Raw genomic sequence first — 24,695 nt, 5'->3', positions numbered from 1 at the left:
TCCAATCAAATTTTTTCATCTTTTGATCAAATTTACAAATAATATAAAATTGATACATATAAGCATAAAATATGGAATAAAAATATCAGATAAGCATGAATATTATAAAATAAAATCCCTAAAATCTATGTAATATTCAGACTCATCTGTTAGGTGGATGATTGGTGAATAAAATTTCAAACAAAACATGCAGCAAATCATTATTGACTAGGCTGCCGTATTTAATGGAAAATGTTGTTGAGTTCACACCATGTTTTGCATCTGTAAATAGGTAGCTTCCAACTTCATTTAGATCCATCCTAACAAGCTTTTCAGCATTGTGCAAAGAAAAACAAGAGTGTTTTTTCTTGAATATGAAGATTTCTTGTGAGTTAGAGAAAATAGTTTCTCGGTTATACTCGAGTTGAGAGTGTGAGATATTTAGTGTATTATTGTATACACTTGTTGTAATATTTCTCATGTTATAAAAGATTTGCAGTAGCTCCATGGATATAGCCTATCTTGGGTGAACCACATAAATTTTTGTGTTCTTATTTGATTATTTTATTCCGCAATTTTCGGTGTAATTACCCAACAGTATCAATCTTTATTATGAACGGTAAATGAATGGAAAAGGTAATTTTAAATTGGATACAAAATTTGGGATAAGAATATCCAAAAACTATTATGAACTTTAATTAATGAAATGATAATTTTGAATTAGACAAAAATATTGGGGTAATAATGTAAAAAAAATATTGTTTGCCAAAAATATCAAAATCACTTTGAAGAAATGAAATCAACATGACACTAAATTTAAGATTTGAATTAGATTGACACATAATTTAGTGTTAAAAAACACAAAAACTGATTTTTAAATATGAAAAGTAATTTTATTTCATATTAATTATATATTGCAATCACTCCTTAAGCAATTTATCATATTTAAATTTTAATATTTTTTATTAAAAAATAATAAGATGTGTTTATCCACATACTTAAAAAATAATATGAGTTGTGATATCATGTAGATTAACATAAGGGCTTCAAATAAATATTCAAACCCTAGTTTCATTTAGACTTTGTTATCTTACGTATCAAAATTTAATTTAAGCTCTGTAATTTATTTAAAAATAATTCAAAATCATACTTTAGCCATTTATTCGGTACGTGACGTTCTTATATATGTTGGGCATGCTCAAAGGCATAGGACTACACAAGTTTTCAACCTATATATCATAAATATGAGGTTGTATATATGTATCAACCGAGTTTTACAATCTTCTCCTCATAGCCTAACCACACAATCGTAATAGATGATTTCTGATGTATATCTTTTCAACAGCACTTAGCATAATCTTGTATCGTTTTCAACCTCAGGGTATATAACAAAGGAGTTTAATTTTGAAAATAATACATGAGATGGACATTAAACATTGATTCTTTTATTCAAACGTACAATATATTATTATATAGTAGAATCCTGCAGAAGTGGATAAACTTGTTTAGCTACTTATCATAGCTATAATTAACACACATAAACTGAAAAAATATTACAGATTTTTTTTTTTGAAATAAAAATGAAGAGGTTGAATGACAACTTCGTCTTCTTTCTATATTGGTGTATATAGAAGTTTTGGTGTATTTGAAATCCGGATTTCAAACTTGTAATTGCTTTTTCAGTTATGATCAACATCTTTTAGTTGGTGCACTTTTAGTCGGTATATATTTTTAACAAAATTTTATTTAAAATAAATGAAATTATTTTAAGTTTGATTATTTATTAATACTGAAAATTATTGTTATGTATTTTTTAAAATATTAATTAAATAAATAAACATGTTGAATTGACTTGAATAGTAAAATTAAATTGTAGTAAATTTAGTATTGACTTATTTATTATTTTTCGTAAATTAAATCAATAAGTAAAAATGTTGGATTGAGAAAAGCAATATTGATTTTGATGATAACAAAAATTGTTACTGTGTTTCTAATATATTTAATCAATTGTGTAGTTGCCAGCTCGAGTTGGAAGCTAAAACTCGAATTTAGTCAAAGAAAATCTAGTGAGCTCCAGTGTTTTGATAATATCTCATAGCTCCATAATGAAAATGACAAATCGTCAAAACTATAAAACAAAAAACTTCATTGGGGACAAGTTATATTTCAAGTTAGTTGGGCTAAATCGGATATTATCTAGTCAAACAGATGGTTGCAAGACCAAAATAATTCTATGAAAATAACAATCAGTTGGACATGATCAATTGTGGTATTTTGGGAAGCCTGATCAGTTTGATTATCCAACTGCAATGATTCGATATGTGTTACAAAGCTAAGATGATGATCCACAAATCATATTCACAAGTCAAAGTCTGAATCAGAGTGTAAGATGCTGATAAATGATGATGAAAATACGATTTCGGCGCAGGCTGAAATCAGCAACAGTCTTCATCGGTTTGACCCAGTTTAGTAGAAGAGCAAAATCAAATGATCAGTTTAGCAGAAAAGCAAAACTGAATGACCAGTTTAGCAGACGAACAAAACAAAATGACCAGTGTAGCAGAAGAACCAAACTGAGTGACCAGTCTAGCAGATGAGCCAAACTGAATGTGCAGTACAGCAGACGAACAAAACCGAAGGGAAAGTTTAGCAGATGAGCCAAACTGAATGACCAGTCTAGCTAAAGAGCCTAATTGAACAAAAATGTCAAAATCAATCAGGCTCAGGAAAAGTAGCCACCAGGGTTGGAATGATCATTTCAACATCAGAAACAACACTTAAACTATTCAAACAGTCATATTCATGTGTCTAATGTGTATATCATTCTTGGAGCTTATAAATATGACATCTTGAAGATCAAATACAAGATTTGGAATGAGATTCAAAGCATGATCAGCCTACATAAAGAAATTAGCTAGAATGAGAGCAAACCCAATATGTGAGGATACATTTGAGAGATAAATACACTGTAAAAGATTAAATCATCACACACAGTCACTCACATATATACATGAGAGTTGAGTTTCAAAGTTTGGTTAGGTAAGTTTTTAGACAAAGACATTAAAGATTGTATGTATAGTTTTGACATAAGAGACATTAAAGATTATACGGATTGTGAAATTGTGTCGCCTACAATCGATAAGTGTGATAAGAGTTTCAATTAGGCAAGAGATAAGTTCTAAGTTGAAATGAGTTTGTGTAAGGAGTTGTATAAATCAAAATCTTCTAGTGCATCATTCTCAAGGGGAAAAAAAGGTGACTTAGGAGTTGTTGATCACCGAATATTCATAAACAAATTCATGCATATTTATTTAATGCAATTATTTACTTGCTACTGTTTTTATTGTTGAAATATTTTATGTGTATTTCAACTACCAAAATATTGCTACTAAGTGTTTGCTAAAATGCTTCAACCAAAATGTTGTTACTCATTGAACTTGCATATCTATTAAATACTTTACAAAAATTTTAATCGGTTTATACGGAAGATTTTTTTGAGTGTTTTTCTGCTTAGTTTGAAAACCAAAATCAATTTAATTAATCGATATTCAATATTTCAAGAATCGATTCAAAATAAAAATTATATTGAGAGATAACAATATTTTAAATAAATAAAATTTTTTCACGTTCAACTGTTAGTTCAAAGAAATTGAAAAAAAATCAAAATCATAAATTACAAAATTCTAGGGTTCTATGAAATAATTTACAAATGTCAACACAAGTCCTGCAAAATAAATCTACAAGATTATACGAAAATCTTTAATATGTAAAATTCTACAAAAATCAATAGATATAAGTTCACTCCAAAAAAAAATATATTGTTTAAAAAGAAATCAGCAACAAATACATCCCTCAGTATTTTCTATGAATATTTTCTATTATTTAAACAATGGTTTTATCGAGAATTTGATATATAAGGACTATTTTCTTAAATGGTATTGGGAGGAGGCCTATTTTTCTAAATTTTCCAGAGGGCTCTGGGGTTGGTACGAATGGCGATGAGATCTCTGATTACACGCAGTAGGCTGGGTGGTTTGATAGGACGATCATCCACGTTGGGGCTTCGCTACTTCACTGGTGCCGGAGGCCGTTTCTTTGTTGAGGTTTATTTTTATTTTATTTTTAAAAAATTTATGTGTTTTTTTAATCTCGATATTCAAAAAGCTTCGTTTATTTAAGAAAATGGAGAAGGAGTTGACGGAAAAGATGAAATATATGGCAGAGAAGGAGAATTTTCGCCAGGTATAAAAGATTTGATTTTTAGTTCTGCATTTACCATTGGTTCTTTGAGTACTTAGTTTTTTATTTTTATTTTTTTGTGTTGTTGATTTTTAGTTCTTGTGTAACTGGTGGAGAATATTGTTGGCGTAAATGATTAAAAATCTGTAGAATTGACTACAATTTTTTTTCCAATTTTTGTTCGAAGTTATGCCCTTTCCCAATAGTTTCACTTTCAGATTTTGTGGTATTATGTAAATGTAATTTAAGGTGCAGATCCAGTAGAGCAAGAGAGAGAATGATGCTGTCATTAACGTTTACATGCCATAATTTTTAAAATATAAATAAAGTAATCCATGATGAATGAAATCACTGCAGTTGATTCCCTTGACAGGGCAAATTAGGTTCCTGGGCACCTGTCTAAGAATCGAGATAGTCTCCAACTTGTAGATGAAATACAAGAGCAAGGATGGAATTTAACCCTAGTTCCAACAGAAAATATAAATGGTTGAAGAAAGATGAACTTGCTGTGATTGGTCATTTTAAAAAAATGCTGAAAAAAAGATCTTTAAGAAAATAATGAAAATAGTGAGTCCAGCCTAGTCATATGAGGTTGTGGTTCGAGAGTCTGGGTTCGAGAATATCTTTTATTTTTTCTAAATTATAGGTTTACCATATCTTCTAGGAAATATATGCTTTGGAGCCTTTATGTTGGAAAGAATGAAACGTTTGATCTCGAGTAAGTTGATAGGTATTAAGTGTTCATGCTCTATATCTTGAGTAAGTTGACAAGTATTTAAGTGCTCATGCTCTATATTCATTGAAATTCCCATGGAAAAATAAAGTTAGTCTTTGACTCAGTAGTATAAATGTTAAACGTGTAGAAAGAAAATCATATTTCCTATATGTTGAATACGTTTACAATGAAATATATACACAATAACTAAGAGCTAAATTAGGAAAATCTAAGTATTTACTCTAATCTGAATGCCACCAAATCTGTCAATATGCACATAATCTTGTTTTTATTTTGAAAGTGATTTTCCCACACTTCCCTACAAGTTGGGGATTGTCAAGGGCGCAAGGCGCACAATGGCTCTGAAGCCTGAGGCACAAGGTGAGGTTTTTATCACTTTCTTGATCAACATCAATTTCTTCTTCCTTTTCATCCAAAAGATGTGAAATCGGTTTTTTTTTGGTTGTTTTGGATGTAGATGCTCTTACCTCGTTTGAAGAAGATGAAGCACGAGATCTAAAACCATAAAATCGGTTCACAACCCCAAACGCACTACCTACACAACCAGAAGCACTGCACATAAGGCTGAGAATTCTCACAGCAAAATCTTGCAATTGTGGGGTCGTAGAACCATAAGCCAACCACCATTCAGCTGTCAAATAAGATATGCTAAATTTCAAAATTCAAATACTTCAAGTTTTCAACAATATGTTATGATCTTGAAATAAAAAACTAGAATTAATTGCTTGGTGATAATTTATTTTTATGTCTAATGGCCATAGAACCTCCAAAAATCCCATCAGTGTTTTTATATTTTGACAGTCGATATTTGATTTTATCTTGAAGGTCAACATATTCACACATCTTTTCAACACATTCGTACAACCCCTACATAACTTCAATATAATTTTCTATATCAGGATTCGTGTAAAAGAATTCTCAATTCCGGGTTCAGAAAGGAATCTGTTGCATGCATGCAAAGGCTTATGAAGCTGATCCGTCCACCTTTTATCAATGATTTCAAAAAAAAAATTGGTATTTCTCTTCATTGTTGTTGAAAGCCAAAGCAATAGCCTCCTTAGCTCGATCCATAGCCACGTATATATACCCAATGACAGGTCTTTTTTCACCATCAACTAATCGAAAAACTTTAACAATTGAGCCACCAACTTTAATGGCACAAACAACATGATTCCAAAATGAAGGCATCGATATAATCTCTGTTGCACGTTACCTTCCACGTCCTTCGCAAATCGACTCGTGTTCCACTTTTCTGAAGTGAACATCTTTCTCAAATTCACCTTCTGTTTTAGAAACGTCTTCAATGTCAAAAAAACAGTGGCAAAACGAGTTTTCCCAGCCCTAACCATTTCTCTTTGACATGTGAATTCTTTTATCATGTTCAAGACTCGTGGCCTATTATATATATATAGCCATTCACATCATGCCTCTCTCATAAACCTTATTCAGTACAGAAATTTTGAACAAATCTTCAAGCATTAAATCCAAACAATTGACAACACATGGAGTCCAGAATATGTGTGGAAATCTTAACGTCAAATGCTTCCCTACATATTAAAGATTTATGTTATTACTTATAAATAAAAAATCTAATACTTATAAGAAAGTAACCACTTGAATTCACATTTCATACCTGCTGAAACATTTGCATAGACATTATCTGTAACCAGTTGAACAATATTCTTTGGACCAATTTGCTCCACATACTTTTCAAGTAACTCAAACAACTTGAGACCTGTATGAGAAAAGCTGGAGGCATCCAGAAATTCCAAAAATAATATCTCTCTTGGACCGTTCACCAAAAAATTAATCAAAATTATATTTTTTCCATCAGTCTATCCGTCAGCTATTCAGGAGCATTCATATTTTTTATAGTCTGCCTTGTACTCTTTCAAAAGAATTTTTGGACTTTGTATTTCTTTATTTAAATAAGTTACCCTAACTTCATGGTAACTTGGGGGCTTCCAATCATTAATATAGTAAGATGCAACTCTACAAAATTCTTTAAAGCTATCATACTTTACGACGTTGAACGGAATACTTGTATCGTACATCCATTTGACAAAATACTGCATCACAGAGTCTCTCATTTTTTTCTGACTTTCATCATATTTCTTTGAATCTTTTGCTCTTTTTTGCATTCCTTGATTCACATCTTGATCCATATTGTTGACAAAGAAATAATCAAGAGGACCAACAGTCTTTGTCTTTTGTCTTGAGAAAACAGAGGGGGATGGCGTCGGAACTCGCTGTCGAACTTAACATTGGATGTTTCCCTTTTCGAGGGATAGAAAGCACATCATCATCTTCCAAAGTTTCCAATTGCTCATCAAATTGATCAAAATTTGGATTCATGTCCATTTACTGTTTGATTTTTTTTGACATGTAAACTTGAATTTCAGTTCTAACATGCTCAGGACATTTTGGACATGCTTTGACATTTCGATGGCCTCCAGCAAGATGTTGCTTGAGACGAAAAATTCATTTTTTTAGAATTTTGCCACAAAAAACACATTGCAAGGAATTAATGTCTTTTTTGGATTGATTAATTTCCCATAATTCCAGCCAGGATCTTTTCGATTCTCCAAATTTTCTGAATTCGACATTAATCTGGAGAAAAAATTGCAACATATTATATCAATAACTGGGTATATACAATAACATAAATTAATAAATAATGCTAAACCAAACAAAATTTTTTGTCAGGCAGTAAAATTTATTGCCAATAGGAAATCACATTTTGACTTACACAACACTATTTTTATTGACTAAAAAATAAAGATTAAAGTGTTCCAATATTGTTGCTCTTAATTTGGTGAAGTATATCCATTCAAAAAGATATTCATAATATCGCATGGGAAAAGTCGCGTGAGAAGAGAACTAAAATCTGTTGTAGGCTGTAGCTGTTCAAGATTAAGTAGAAATCAAACCTGGAGGATTTTGTCTTCAGAAATGGTACGTTCTACACATTTACGTTGCTGCTGCGCTTCACTCTTCACTGCAGCCTTCTGCCCTTCTCTTATTAACGTTGCTGTTGCGCACTTCTGCTCCTGCCGCTCCCTTCTGTTTTTTACGTTGACTTGGGCTGTTAGGACTTTGGGTTTGGGTTTGGGGCTTGGCTTTTTGTATTACTAATTTAAATAAAGCTATCTCAGACATGCCTAAGGCGCGCACGAGTGGGCTCTCCTTAGCGCAACATTCACGCCTTTTACGGACCCAGGCGCAACGTTCACGCCTTGTACGGACCCAGGCGCAACGTTCACGCCTGGTGGCGCCTCTCGCCTTTGACAACTAGTCGGAAATTTTGGAAGATGATGATGTGATTCCAATCCCTCGAAAAGGGAAACAACCAATGTTAAGTTCAACAGTGAGTTCCGCCGCCATCTCCCTTGTTTTCTTAAGTCAAAAGACAAAGACTGTTGGTCATCTTGATTATTTCTTTGTCAACAATATCGATCAAGTTGTGAATCAATGAAAGCAAAAAAGAGCAAAAGATCCAAATAAACATGATGAAAGTCAGAAAAAAGTGAAACACTCTGTGGTGCAGTATTTTGTCAAATGAATGTACGATGCAGGTATTTCGTTCAACGCCGTAAAGATTGATAGTTTTAAAGAATTTTGTAGAGTTGCATCTTACTATACTTATGATTGGAAGCCCCCAAGTTACCATGAAGTTAGGGTAACTTATTTAAATAAAGAAATACAAAGTCCAAAAATTCGTTTGAAAGAGTACGAGGCAGACTATAAAAAATATGGATGCTCCTGAATAGCTGACGGATAGACTGATGGAAAAAATAGAATTTTGATTAATTTTTTGGTGAACGGTCCAAGAGAGATATTATTTTTGGAATTTCTGGATGCCTCCGGCTTTTCTCATACAGGTCTCAAGTTGTTTGAGTTACTTGAAAAGTATGTGGAGCAAATTGGTCCAAAGAATATTGTTCAACTGGTTACAGATAATGTCTATGCAAATGTTTCAGCAGGTATGAAATGTGAATTCAAGTGGTTACTTTCTTATAAGTATTAGATTTTTTATTTATAAGTAAAAACATAAATCTTTAATATGTAGGGAAGCATTTGACGTTAAGATTTTCACACATATTCTGGACTCCATGTGTTGCCAATTGTTTGGATTTAATGCTTGAAGATTTGTTCAAAATTTCTGTACTGAAGAAGGTTTATGAGAGAGGCATGATGGTGAATGGCTATATATATATAATAGGCCACAAGTCTTGAACATGATGAAAGAATTCACATGTCAAAGAGAAATGGTTGGGGCTGGGAAAACTCGTTTTGCCACTGTTTTTTTGACATTGAAGACGTTTCTAAAACAGAAGATGAATTTGAGAAAAATGTTCACTTCAGAAAAGTGGAACACGAGTCGATTTGCGAAGGACGTGGAAGGTAACGTGCAACAGAGATTATATTGATGCCTTCATTTTGGAATCATGTTGTTTGTGCCATTAAAGTTGGTGGCCCAATTGTTAAAGTTTTTCGATTAGTTGATGGTGAAAAAAGACCTGCCATTGGGTATATATACGTGGCTATGGATCGAGCTAAGGAGGCTATTGCTTTGGCTTTCAACAACAATAAAGAGAAATACCAATTTTTTTTTTTGAAATCATTGATAAAAGGTGGACGGATCAGCTTCATAAGCCTTTGCATGCATGCAACAGATTCCTTTTTGAACCCGGAATTGAGAATTCTTTTACACGAATCCTGATATAGAAAATTTTAATGAAGTTATGAAGGGGTTGTTCGAATGTGTTGAAAAGATGTGTGAATATGTTGACCTTCAAGATAAAATCAAATATCGACTGTCAAAATATAAAAACACTGATGGGATTTTTGGAGGTTCTATGGCCATTAGATATAAAAATAAATTATCACCAAGCAATTAATTCTTGTTTTTTATTTCAAGATCATAACATATTGTTGAAAACTTAAGTATTTGAATTTTGAAATTTAGCATATCTTATTTGACAGCTGAATGGTGGTTGGCTTATGGTTCTACGACCCCACAATTGCAAGATTTTGCTGTGAGAATTCTCAGCCTTACGTGCAGTGCGGTTGTGAGCGGAATTGAAGTATGTTTCAGCATGTAAATATTTAAATTTTAACATTGAATAGATACTCGAGTCTTGACATATTAATTATAATTATTATTATGAACAATTCATGAAAAATGAATATATTTTAAAATTTTCCCAGCTTTATCCGGAAAGAAGAAATAGGTTGGCGCAGAAGCGTTTGAATGATCTAGTCTTCATTAAAAATAACAGGGCATTAAAACGTCGATATGATTTGCGCGACAAATTTGATCCTATTTCATTGGATGATATAGATGATAACAATGAATGATTGATGGGACGATTGGACGAAGAAATAATCCAGTCTTTGGGATGATGATTTGACATGGGGTGATGTAGATAGTGCGCCGGGGGTTGGTGAACCGATTTATGGTTTTAGATCTCGTGCTTCATCTTCTTTAAACGAGGTGAGGGCATCTACATCCAAAACCACCAGAAAAGACCGATTTTGCATCTTTTGGATGAAAAGGAAGAAGAAATTGATGTTGATTAAGAAAGTGATGAAGACCAAGAAGAATATAAGTTCGAAAGTTCTAGGGGCTTTGATGATTCGATAAAAGAATAAGAACTTGATTTGGATGATTGAAGAATTTTAATCATGTTACTTAATACTATGAATTTATTAATTATTTTTTGTTTCGTGTGACATTGTGACTTAATTATTTCATATTTTAATATATTTATTCGAAGATAATTTTTTTTTAAAATTAAAAATTTGTGCCTTGCTTCGTTAAGCAAGGCGCGCGCCTCACCTTGCGCCTCATGCTCCAGAGCCCTTGTGCACCTCGGTGCGCCCTTGACAACTATGATCTATATTAATAGCTGATTTGTTGTTACCATCAATGTTTCTCGGAGCTTCCCTTTAACCTTGAAGTATTCTGAAAAAATTTCAGCGAAAATAGTTACAAATCCCAAGAGCCATAGCTCTAAACTCGACTTCTGCACTTGATCTTGCCACAACATTTTGTTTTTTGCTTCTCCGAGTCGCAAGATTGCCTCCTAGGAAGGTACAATAACCCGGAGTAGATCTTCTGTGAATTATTGATCCTGCATAGTTTGCATCGGTGTATATTTCAAGAGTCAACTCCTCTCTTTTTTGAACGAAATTCTTTTTCCCCGTGTAACCTTGTATTGAAGGATTCAATATGTAGCACTAAGATTTGGTTCTTTGTGATTGTGGAATTGGCAATTGCTCACTACATAGGCTGTGTCAGGCCTTGTGTGAGATAGATATGGTAGTCTTCCCACCAGTCTTCAATAAGAACTCGTCCACTGTTGGATCTTCCAAATTTTTACCAAGCTTCTGGTGAACTCTATATGTGTCTTTGCTGGTGTTGGTTTGACACCTAATTTCTTGATCTCCATGAACAAATCTGTTATGTATTTTTGCTTGGAAATGAAGATTCTTCTTTTCTAGAATGCAACCTCGATGCGCAGAGAATATTTCAGCCTTTCAAGGTCCTTTGTTTCAAATTCTTTCATCAAACCTTTCTTCAAACTCTTTATTCCTTTCCAGTTATCACCTGTCACTATCATCGACATAAGCTAATAATATAATCACTCCGCCTGAACTTGAATGTTTCACAAATAATGTGTGATCACCTTGGCTCTGTTTGTATCTTATATTGAGAATTGCTTAAATGAATCTCCCAAATCAAGCCCTTGGGGACTGATTCAGCCTATATAAAGCTTTTCCTTAATTTGCTTACTTTCCCGTATTTGAACCAAACCCAGGTGCAATGTCCATGCAAACTTCCTCTTTAAGTTGCCTATGTAAAAATGTATTTTTCAAGTCAAACTGTTGTAATTCCCATTCTCGATTAATAGCTAAAGACAACACTACTCTCATGGTGTTCAATTTTTCTACATGAGCAAATGTCTCGAGATAATAATCTATTCCATACGTTTGAGTGTAAACTGTAGCCTTTGTCAATTAGTCTTGCTTTGTATATTTCTAGTGAAATATATTAATCGTATTTGACTGTGAATACCCATCTACACCCCACTATTTGTTTGTCTTTTGATAATTTCATCAAGTCCCATGTTTTATTATTTTCAAGTACTTACATTTGAACCTTCATGGCATTTTCGAATTCTCATTATTTAATTCCTTGGATACTATTTTGGGAATTTGAATTGCTTTTAGATTGGTGAGAAAGGCTTCATGATCAGTGGAAAGATTTTTGTAAGACATTAATAGGTTTAGAGGGTGTTTAGTGCATGTGCAGGTTCCTTCTCTAATAGCAATGAGAATATCATAATCATTTTTATCTAGGACATTTGAAATACCATTAGTGTTAGGATCAGGTTCATTGATTACCTCATTAAGTCCAAGAGCAGGGACTGATTTGGATGATTTGACCTGCACCGATTTGTTGATTGGTTTCTTCTTTCTTTTATAAACCGGCAATGGTCGTGTAGAACCTTGAACTTGTGCTGTAGGAGACTTGGGATGAGTAGATAAGGTGTTTTTGTTGGGCAGGTATAAGGGCCATAGATGAGGCTGGAGGAGTGTGTTCAAGGAGGAAAAAAATCCTCTTCCACATCTTCCATGGACGAGATCTCTCCCTGAGGATAAGGACTTTAGCACTGCTATTGTCGGACATTTCTGACATTTTTGTGTGCAAAATGGTTACAAGATTGAAGAGGATTGAGAGATTGCTGATATAAAGGTGGAGGAGATGTAAAGAATTTTCCAAAATGTAATTCCCAGATTTTTAACTTAAGGATTTGGTACCATGTTAAATATATAGGAAACAAAGTCATATTTCTTGTGTACTGAATAATGATGTTTACAATGATATATATTCCCCAACTTAGAGCCAAATTAGGATGATCTAGTTCTAGAGAATATTTAATCTAATCTAAATTCCACAAAATCTGTGATATATTTTGCCTAAGTAATTACAATTATGCATATAGTACTTTCTAATTTTGAAAGTGATTTTCCCACAATAAAGTATATTATATAAAAAGTATCTCAATCAAACATTTTTGGTTGGTAGAATTCAAATTTTTTGGTTGGTAGAATTCAAATTTTCATCGTGAGGATTTGTAATTGTTGGAAAAAAATAGTGAAACATCTAAAATTGCGATTAGTTCATTTACAATGGAAAGGAGTCCGAACTGCTGATGAAGAAAAAGGAGCTAGGAAATATTTTAAGCACCTGAACTAGTGATGGAAGACAGCTTATAAGATTTAGTAAGGAGATGCAAAAACATGGTCAAAGATGTTGAACATCCACGTGAAAAACATAGAAATCGCCGATGAAGTATGTGTACACTTTTAAAGGAGCTAAATAATTCAATATATTCTGGCACGAAAAAACGTTCAAAGTAAAAAATATCTTTTCGAACAAATACAACCACACATAAATCAAGTCTTCTTATTCAATAGTGTTCCTGTCACAAAATAAATTTCCACCACCAAAGGAATCAAGAATTTACATTCTAATGTATCCATTTCAAGATTTATTCTTCATTCCAAGTTTTCTTTGCTACCAGAAACTCAAATTATATCAACTATGGTTAAGATCCTTTCCTGAAAACAGTTACGAGGCTTATTTCATGGATTTACACCACATTTACTATTTATTTTTAAGATTTTATTTGTTTACTTTTTGATTTTATTATTTTTTTATTATTTGTTGGTCTGGTTCTGCTGCTGTATCATTGTTGTGTTCTATTGGGTTCCATACCAAATCAATTAACCCTAGCTGTGGAATCACTGAGAATATGTGTGAGGTAATTTCCAGCGGATTCTTCATGTGTATGTTTTGTTAGTTTTCTCGTCATTTAAAAGTCGGTGTCTTAAACATACATGGATAAAAGTTTAATTGGTCTAACGTCACTATATGCATATGATAAAAAAAAATTTGAATGCTCCAAATAAGTTTACGATAAAAGTATTTGTCAAATCACAAATACTCATGATACAGCTCATGCAAGGTTTCTCTCTTAGAGTGACTTTTCTTTTTTGTATTTACTTTCTTTCCCCGATAGTAGGCTTCAGTATTTGCATGCTTCCCTCAATTTTGTTTGATTCGTTCCCTTGTTATTCTTTTTAACAACATTACAATATGATTTTGAATTTGTTTACAAAATTTTTACCAATAGTTCAGGAATTTGTCCACTGCTTCATTTTCATCAGCCAAAGATGCTCCAGGATTGAAGCTCCTTGTAACTTCTGGGCGCCATGCTCAGAGAGCAGTTGGTATTTGGCTTTTTACATCCGCTGCCTGGGTTTTTAGTATGGTAGTACTTGGTGGTGTAACACGATTAACTAGATCTGGCCTTTCCATGACTGACTGGAAATTCACTGGTAGCCTTCCTCCACTCTCGGATGAAGCATGGGTAGTTGAATTTGAGAAGTATAAACAATCCCCTGAATACCAGCGGTTAGTTCATGTGTTTATGTTTAGGCTTCCTTTGTGTACAATTATTGCCACATTTATATATTATTTAGATCCAAACAAGTTGGGGTTTGTTACTTTGTTACATAGATTTTTATTTATCCTTATTTTTCTATTGAAAATTAAAATATTAGGATTCTTGTAGTTGCAGCAACCATGATTTTACAACTTAATTTTGGTCTTTGTCCTGTTATCTTTAAGCTTACATTTAGTATTTGTATTTACCATATTTTATTTAATTTATCATAGGATAATATCCATCCAATGATCCAATATATTTCAGAAACTTGTCGTCATACATTTGCTGAGAGTCCTGAAAAACTCAGGTGTACTTAGTTATAGTACAATTTTTCCATCACAACTTGGTTACTCAATTGCTCGAAACATAAGTCTACTCAGCTGGTCATCTGTACAACCGGGGCACCTTACAGTCCCTTTCCAAACAACTAATTTAACTAAATTTATCTTCTTGTCTATTCTTGTGGCCATTAATTTTTCGTCTTCTAGGTTTCTGTGCAGTAAAATATCTGCACTGTTCATATTTCTGTTGTATCGTTTATGCCGCAACTTGTAAACCTCTTATGGAAACTCATTTTCTCCACTGTCAGTTACTCTATTTCCTTTTTTAATCCATCTCCTATGCATGGCACCTTCTTGCTATGTGTTGTGTATTGTCTCAGATATTTTTTATTCGGTCAAGGAGGTAAAGTGGATGAATGCAACACAAGGAGATTGAAGACTTAAGTGTAAAGAATGGTAATTAGTTCTCTGCATGACAGTCAGGGGACAATACCATCACTCACTGGCGGTTGTAAAGTCCAGTGATGTATAAATACTGGAAAGGAATCTGTATTGTCAGTTTGTTGCTTTCTCTGGTTATTTCTTTAATCACGTTGATGTGCATAAAAGGCGAGAAAATCTCTGTAAACTTGAGTGATCTTGAGAGTCTAAACTTGTTTGGTTGTATTCGCTTTGCTGGGGAATTATAGCCTGCAAGGTGCTTGGAAGTGGGTCAGTAATGCCCACGAGTCCAGGGGCAAGTGTTTGCCCTAAACCAAGAGCAAGCTGAGAAGGAAAACGAGAGAGTCATTACATGTAATCTCCTTTTATGTTGTATTCCTGCATATATATTAATTGACACTGGGGTATCGCATTCTTTCATAGCATCAATGTTTGTTAAGAATTATAAACTACCCTACGTGTCATTAGTTGTTTTAATGTCGGTGTCTACACCTATGGAACAAGAGGTTTTAGCTACGCGACTAGTAGTGACTGTCGGTTTGAAGGAAAATACTTTCCTGCCAATTCGATTATATTGGTTATGGAAGATTTCGACCGTATTATGAAAATCAGCCTATTAACTAAGTATAGAGCGACTGTAAATTGTTATCAATGTCTCTTTCAATTTTGTCCAGAAGGAGACAAGAATTGGTTCTTCTACGGTAAGGGAGCTCGACCTCCAATGCCAGTAGTGTCTGCTGTAAAGGCACATTGGGCTTTAGCGAAAGGAGGAAAAAGATACCTCATCTATGCTGTAGACGTATCGAAGGATGTAATCGACGTGAAGAGCATTCCAGTTGTCGATAGATTTCCTGATGTTTTTCTCAATGAAATTCCTGGATTTCCTCATAGGGAAGTATTGGTACCAAGAACCACACCTATTTCTAGAGCGCCTTATAGATTGGCATCATCGAAGATGAAAGAGTTGAAGCAACAATTACAAGATCTTCTTGACAAGAGGTACATTAGATCCAATGTGTCTCTTTGGGGAGCACCCGTGTTGTTCGTTAAGAAGAAGGATGGTTCTATGCGGCTTTGCATAGAATATCGGCAATTGAACCGAGTTACAATAAAGAATAAATATCCGTTACCACATATCGATGACTTGTTTGATCAATTGCAAGGGACTTCAGTGTACTCGAAGATCGATTTACGATCTGGATATCATCATCTTCGAGTTCATTAACGTGATGTCCCTAAGACTACATTTCGAACAACGTATGGGCATTACGAGTTTCCGGTGATGCCGTTTTGTTTGACGAATGTTCCAGTAGTGTTTGTGGATTTAATGAACCGAGTATTTCAGGAGTATCTTGACAAGTTCATCATTGTTTTCATTGATGACATACTGGTATACTCTCGTAGCCTTAAAAAGCATGCATATCATTTTAGGATTGTGTTGCTAACATTAAGGAATCACCAACTGCATGCTAAGTTGAGCAAGTGCGAGTTTTGGCTCGACAAAGTTGTCTTCTTGGGACATGTTATATCCAAAAATAGGATATCAGTGGATCCTAGCAAGATCGAAGCCGCGTTGAGTTGGGCATGACCGAAATCAGCTCGAGAGATTTTCTAGGTTTGACAGGTTATTACCGGATATTCATCTCGAGATTTTTTCAGATTGCCAAACCATTAACACAACTGACATGTAAGAATGTGCAGTTCGAATTGACACGAGATTGTGAAAATAGTTTCAATGAACTGTGCCAACGTTTCACAACTGCACCAGTTTTAGCTCTGTCATCTGGATTAGAAGGGTACATTGTGTGCACTGATGCATCATTTCAAGAACTGGATGTGTTTTAACCCAGAATAGTCATGTAATTGCATATGCATCCAGACAGTTGAAGAAGCATGGAAAGAATTGTCCAGTTCATGATTTGGAATTGAATGCAATTGTGTTTGCTTTGAAGATTTGGCAACATTATCTCTGTCGAGTGAGATTTGAGTTTTTTACGGATCACAAGAGCTTGAAGAATATCTTCACTAGAGAAAAGTTAAATATGCGCCAAAGTGGATGGATTTGTTAAAGGATTTGCGAAATCAAGTACCATCCAACATCAACGAATCTCACAGCTGATGCTCTCAAGTTGCGAGATTAGATTATCTGCACTTCAGACAATTCTCATCTCAAGTGTAATCCAAGATTGTTGTTCTCTAGAATTTCACTTCCGTCATAAGAAAAGAATAGAAAATATTCGAGTAACGAGCATTTTATATGAATTGTGTATGCCCAAAACAGATAAGCTCAGTCTTCTGGCCCAAAGGTGAAAAAGTTGGCAATTTTAGACTACGTTATCCCGAGAAATCCAACTAGCCGAATGAGATTATGACACGTGGCATATAAGATTGAGTTAAGGTCTTCTGAACTAGTCTGGATGTAGTCCATAAATGGAAGCTGATTTCATTTGTGTCCTACACCGTTTTCCCTCAGTTTGTGTCTCAAGTTCTAGATATATACCTTAGGTTTTCTAGTCAGTTTCTAGGGCAATTTAGTGTCGGGAAGATTCAAAGCTAGTGTCGACTCGAGGAGGAGTCGTTGAACTGGGACACGCAGATCGAGACGTCATCAGCTGGCTGACGACAGACGCATGTATAATCCTAAAGCCTTAAATAGTGATTTAAAGATCATTAAGAAGATCTTTGAAACATGTTTAATAATTCTAGATCTGACATGACAGTGATCGCAAGATGTTGGTATTGTGTAGGTTCATACGTGTAAACTTTCTGTCAGATTGTTTTAGTGAGCTACGTGATGCATTGAGTGAGATATCCAATCATAGTATACACATTTATATGCTGCTTATTCATCTGTTACATGATACATGTTTAATTGCTTTGACATATTATGCATTACATATCAGTATCACGTTGATATCTTCTGAAATATACCTCGTTTCTTGGGGTCTCTCAGCCCTGTTCTGTATTGTGGACGGTTGGGTATGAGAGCTATAGTGTCCAATGGGACCCGCGGGCTTTGATGACCCTGGACATTGTAGGTCCACGTCTTGATGATGAGCGTGGGAGCCAAAACATGTCTAGGGTAGATCAGATACTACACACTAAGGTGTCTTTAGACAGAGTATGAGATTCTTGACTTAATCCTTGATATCTGAGCATATTGCATTTCACATGCATCATATTAGTTTGTATACTCGTACATTCTCCTTTAGGGTGATTGTCGCTCAAGTCTTTGTTTTCATCTTAGACACCCAATTACGGGACAGGTACTAGGTTGGACAGTTCGGACGACCAGGGCAGTGGTTAGAAGAGCAGTTGGGTTTTTCGTTGGTGATCCAATAGTGTTTTTTTGGTTTTATCGTATTCTCGTGCATGATTATGATTTTGATTTGGTCGTATTGACGATTAAGATTGAGATTATTGTTATGTTTTTGTTTGGATTGTAAGATGATTAAGTTATTTGGTTTCGCTGTTTAATTGTTGTTATCAAGTATTATGCATTCTTGTTAGTCTGTTTAGTAGTGGATCAGGTCAGGGCGCTACATAAACAGATGAGAACAAAAGGTATATGAATGTAGTGCCATATGCAAATGTTGTAGGGTCTATCACGTATGCGATGATATGGACAAGACGTGACTTGGCTTATGCTGCGAGTATGGTGAGTAGGTTCACGTCAAATCCTGGGAAGGTTCATTGACAAGCACAAAAATGGATATTGAGGTATTTGAAAGGCACCTTGAACTTGGCATTGGTTTATGGTGGAGCTGCCAAAGGACATCAAGTCTTGAATGGCTACGTTGACTCTGATTATGCAGGATGTATTGACACTCAAATGTCTCGTACGGGTTACGTATTCACAGCGTTTGGCACAACCATAAGTTGGAGAGCATGCTTGCAGCCTGTGGCGTCACTATCAACTACTGAGGCAGAATATATTGCCATCACCGATGCCATGAAGGAGGCCATATGGCTCAAGGGACTGGCAGCTGAACTTGGTCTGCAAGACAAGACCATTCATGTTGGGGTGTAATAGTCAAAGTGCAACACATTGACTAAAAACCAAGTGTTTCACGAAAAACAAACATGTGGAAATAACCCTTCGTGAGAGAAGTCATTGCCTAAGTAGATGTAGTGGTCCAGAAGATCTTAACTGATGAAAATGCTGCAGATATGATTACCAAGGTGGTTTCTGGAAACAAGTTCAAGCATTGCTTGAATTTAATTCAAGTATCTAGCCAGCCCAGCCCCTGAAGAAGGGGAGATAATGACAAGCAGTACTCAAGAATAAATTCTGAGACAAGGTGGAGAATTGTTGTGTATTGTCTCAGATATTTTTATTTGGTTCAAGGAAGTTAAGTGGATGAATGCAAGGCAAGGAGATTGAAGAATCAAGCTTTTTCTGCGTCTGCGGCTCTGCGCGTCTCTGCCTCAAATTTTTTCTGCGTCTGCAATCTGCGTCTTTCTCTCTGCTGAACGTTCCAGTCTCTGGAGTACGGCTTCTGGAGATGATGATGATTATGATATGGTTGAGGAGGATGGAGATAAATTTGGTGATTTAGATTTTTGAAGTTTTTTTCTTAATATGCTAAGATAACCTTATGTGTTACTAATGAATTTTAGATTATTGGATTTTGTTCCTTGTTATGATTTATGCTACATTATTTATTAATGAATTTTTATTTATATTGTTTGTTATCTTTGTGAAAAATATTAATTTAAATAGATTTGTGTCAAATGCGCTTTACTTCTATAAAGCGTGCGCTTCGACTTGCTCCTCTGGTTCCAAAGCTCCCTAGCGCTTTTGCGCTCCTTGTTTCCAAATAACTATGGCTTTTACTTTTTTTGCTGTGCTATTATTTCTTGTTTTCTGATTCGGGAATTCAAACTGTGTGACAAGCATTTTCTTGGTCAATTCGTGTGGACTGGAGACAAAGTTTCGCCGATTAATTCACGACACTATGCAAATGTTCCAATTAAAAAACCTGTATTTTAGCTCCCAAATGAATCAATATGTTTTTTAAAAGTTCCCAGAATATTTAGGATTATATAATTAGAAATCTTTGAGGTTGTTTACATCTTGTTGAATGTGAAAATTCTTCCTCGAAAACTTTTCTGGTCATTGAATGTTCTATAATGACGATATGATATTGGTGCTGGATAATTATATTTCTGTCTTTGCACTTTAATATTGTGTTAAGGGTAGTTCATTGGGCATTCGTGAATTCAACCATTTCTTGGCTCTTCCAGTGTAAATAAAGGGATGAGTCTTGCTGATTTTAAGTTCATATACTGGATGGAGTATGCCCATCGAATGTGGGGAAGGGCATTGGGTATAATGTATGCACTACCATTTTCATACTTTCTTCAGAAAGGATATTTTACGCTTCAGCTCGGGCTCAGGCTTTCTGGGTTGTTTGCTCTTGGTGCTGGGCAGGGTCTGATTGGCTGGTGGATGGTTAAGAGTGGTTTAGAGGTAAAAACTTGTACACGTTCACTCCCTCCCTATATTCTGACTACTTAATTTAGATGCAGAACTCTTCAGTTATACTTTCTATTCTTTTTAGGAACCAAAATCTGAGTATGCTGAACCCAGAGTAAGTCCTTACCGCCTTGCAGCTCATTTGACTTCGGCTTTTGTTATTTACTCTGGGCTACTTTGGACGGCTCTTTCTGTTGTTATGCCTGAACCTCCCAGTGAATCAGTAGCCTGGGTTCAAGGGGCTGCTAAGGTCAAGCGTCTGGCTCTTCCTGTGAGCATCCTTGTAGGAATCACTGCTGTGTCTGGAGCTTTCGTTGCTGGGAACGATGCTGTATGTGGTACCCTTTTTGTTTTCACATTTTATTTCCAGCTTTTAAAAATGGACTCTATGAGGTGATCTTATATGGCCATGTCCAATTTTTCAGGGTCGGGCCTTCAATACTTTTCCTAAGATGGGGGATACATGGATTCCAGAGGATATACTTAGTCTGAAGCCGATAATTCGCAATTTCTTTGAGAACACATCAACCGTGCAGGTAAATTTCCAGTTTAACATCACTAGTTGTGGAAAGCGTCTCAATCTACAAATATAAATGATGACAGTTAGCTGATTGATAATTATTATCTTTTATATGAATTACTTTTACAAATTTTAGGGATCCGATGATAAAATAAATTTTCTTTAACTAATCAGATTTTTTATCCGCTTTAGTTTCAGCATTTTGACATGGTATTGCAATCTTCCTTCATAAACAATATATCTAAATCACTGTTAACAAAGAGGTCCAAGATAAAATAAATATGAAAAATATCGTTATAAGTTACTTCCGACCCACTCTATTCTTATGATGACATGAAATTGTGACCTCTTCTTGAGAACTGTTTTAGTTTAACAATTCCTAATATAATTTAAATTTGAAAAATCAATGTTCTGAAGATTTTCCTAGAAACGTGTTCTTGAAAAAAATTTATACTTATCATTTTTTTTTTCAAATCATGTCTTAATATTACTGTCTATTATAATTCTAAAGATTTTGAATTGTGCTGTATAAACCATTTATTTAATTATTTGAAAAGATTTCTTTACTCATGTTTTCCCGTTTGGAATCATTCCGAACTCTTGTGTTTGTAGCGACTGGTTCATATGGGTTTTGTAGAATGATGGTGATTGTGGCCTGTGATTGTGTGGTTGAAGGAGGTTAATTTTATTTGTGGGCACCATAAAGGAGTTGATGTTAGTGGGTTGAGGTTTTAGGATGAGAGGGATCATAGTTGTGGTAGAAATTCTATCAGCATAGGGGTTTTTGGAGATCGAAGGTTGAAGATGGAGTATGTAGTAAACAATCATTTTTCATTCTTTTGAACATCAGTTATCTAGTTGCTTCTCATCAAACTGTGTAATTATAATAACTATCCGTGGTGTTTCTTGGCGCCGCTTGATAGTACCAGTTTGTCAACTTGTATGAAATTTGGTGGCGTCGTAGATGAAAGAATTCTTCATAAACTTTTCAACTTGTGGCTGCGTGTTAAATAGCATATTCTAACGTATTCAATGCATTATTTTCTGATGTCATAACATACTGTAAACCAGCTCGACCATCGAATACTCGCAACTGCAACATTATTTTCCATTGGTGGATTGTGGTGGTCAACAAGAAAACTTAACATACATCCTGCCATACGGAATTTACTAAGAACAACTATGAGCATGGCTGCTCTTCAGGTACTCAGATCATCTTTTTTGTATTGGCCGTGAAAATATTTTTCCGAGTGTTGCATAACTCTCGTAACACAATGTGTGATCCAGTATTGAATGCTGCTCTTTGATGTGAGCTTCAGTGGTGATGGGTTCATACTGAACAAAGATAAAAGCGAAGTCCACGGTTTTGAGAGAACTTAAATTTTTTTATTTTAAGCTTTGGATTTGAAGCACCAAGGATGTTGATACCTGATCCTAAATATATAATGCCACATACATATTCGTGTTATATTAGTACTATAATCCTATGTTTCGAGCATAAATAGAACATACAACATTTGAAGCCACTTTTCCCACTTGATCTGGATTTTGACCCCTATGATAAATCATTTTTGTTCTTTCTGTTCAAATGTGAGCTGAACACTTAATTTTTTCTCCTCTTTGCTTCCCTGCAGGTTACCTTGGGGATATCGACTCTCCTGTTGTACGTACCAGTTTCTCTAGGAAGTGCTCATCAAGCTGGAGCGCTAACTCTTTTAACTCTGATGATTCTACTAAATCATGCTGTTCGACGACCTTCATCAGCGCTTCTCAAAACAATGCCTTCCGTGGCAAAAGCGGCCTCTTATAGTTAGTGTTCTTATTTGGGATAACAGCACTCTTTATTTATTTAACCGCAGCAGCATTCAAATATATCCTTTTTCTTAGTTCCTGCATTATGGAATACAGTAGATGAAGTCTTGATTCCATTTTTCTGCGGATATAAAATGACACTGACAATTTTGTCACATGGTGTGAAATACACTTAAACCGATAATTGCCACTAGATCATAAATATTACATTTGAATCCGAAATAAAATGCTTTGGTTCTTAGTTTATATTAAAACCGGCGTGAGTTAGTTCGCCGGATTCTATTTTACTCCATGTAATATAGAATATCGTCACCGGTGAGTGTACAACCTATGTGAGACGTGGAATTTCGGGTAACATGTATCGTTTCGACCATAATGACCGAAAACACATAGAACGAAATGTGCTTCGAAAGAAAACTGTTAACAAGCTAATATTCGTAAACGAAATGTAGTTTGAAAACTATGTCAAGTATTCAAACTACATCCATTGAAAGGAGGTAAAATTATACTTGCAACGAAAGAAATATAATCAAACTTTTAGAAGATGCCTATATATCCAATTGACATAATCATAAAGCTTCATATTCCAAGTGGTCTGGGTGAGAAACTCTATATGTAAGCACTAAAGTACGAGCATTTGCGAGCTATGATGTAGCATGATAAACCTTCTCGAATCACTTGAAGAGAGGTGTAATAATTGTTTTTGGTGGATAGAGCGAACGAACCATGACATTTGAGCTGATATTTTGTTTGAAAAATTTAAGTTATATTGTTACCATCATCTATAACTTCATAACGAATTCAATTGTTAAAAGGATAGCTGAAGAGCAAATAACTTGAAGAGTCTCAACACGTGTCATAAACAACACAACTCTTGTCCGGAACAAACGCAAGCAATCCAATGTAGGCAAGTGATCTTGAGCTCCTAGACAAAACATAACAACATGATTTTTGGTAGCATAAAAGGTTTCCACATTTCCGTAGCCCAAAGCATTCAAGATCTATGGGCATGAAAAAACTAAGGGCATCTCCTGTGGTAGAAACACCGTGATGGGTTTTTTTTTATGTGCTAATAAATCTTATGTTCACCTGACGACTCTTTTAGAGAACCAAGGTGTCAAAGGTGGAACAACTTGTTGAGGGAGCATGCATACCAAACCAAATTCTTTGGAGTAGGTCTCTTGTGAGACGATCTCACGAATCTTTCTCTGCGAGACGGGTCAACCCTACCGATATTCACAATAAAAAGTAATACCTTTTCATGGATGATCCAAATAAGATATCCGTCTCACAAAATACGATCCCTGAAACCGTCTCACATAAGTTTTTGCCAATTCTCCGTCATTAAGAAGATTTTTTTTATATAAATAGTGAATCACCATTTCTCACCTACCATGACCAGAGGTCGCCCCTAACCCAATAAATATGATGACTCAATCGTATTTGGATTGATTATCCCTCATTAATTTGGAAAGTAGAGATTTATTTCAACTAGACATGGCCATGGACCAGTTGCAGTCCGGGTCCGGGTCAGGGTCTGTGTCTAGGTTTAGGTCCGGAAAATCTAGGCTGTCCGTGACCGGTCCTGTTCAGGATCTGGTTAGACACTTTTAATATTAAAAACAAAATGTGGAGCGTGGCGAAAAGTAAAGAACAAACAATAAGTATAACAAACTTGAGTGTAATT

General features: G+C 34.9%; 1 protein-coding gene across 1 annotated transcript; it reads left to right on the top strand.

The window, feature by feature from the left end:
* The first annotated feature begins 3,899 nt into the window (after positions 1-3,899).
* LOC142539341 (heme A synthase COX15) lies at positions 3,900-23,246 on the top strand. The gene is made up of 8 exons (XM_075644742.1): positions 3,900-4,082; positions 4,159-4,221; positions 14,161-14,441; positions 20,445-20,670; positions 20,762-21,007; positions 21,102-21,212; positions 22,268-22,399; positions 22,831-23,246. Exons 1-8 carry the CDS (start codon positions 3,972-3,974, stop codon positions 23,008-23,010), a joined length of 1,350 nt encoding a protein of 449 aa, XP_075500857.1. The 5' UTR covers positions 3,900-3,971; the 3' UTR covers positions 23,011-23,246.
* The last annotated feature ends 1,449 nt before the right edge of the window (positions 23,247-24,695 follow it).

This window comes from Primulina tabacum, chromosome 3 (genome assembly GCF_025594145.1).
Source record: "Primulina tabacum isolate GXHZ01 chromosome 3, ASM2559414v2, whole genome shotgun sequence".
Lineage (NCBI taxonomy): Eukaryota > Viridiplantae > Streptophyta > Magnoliopsida > Lamiales > Gesneriaceae > Primulina > Primulina tabacum.
The sequence above is the reverse complement of the archived record's forward strand: the minus strand, read 5'-3'. Positions and strand labels throughout refer to the sequence as shown.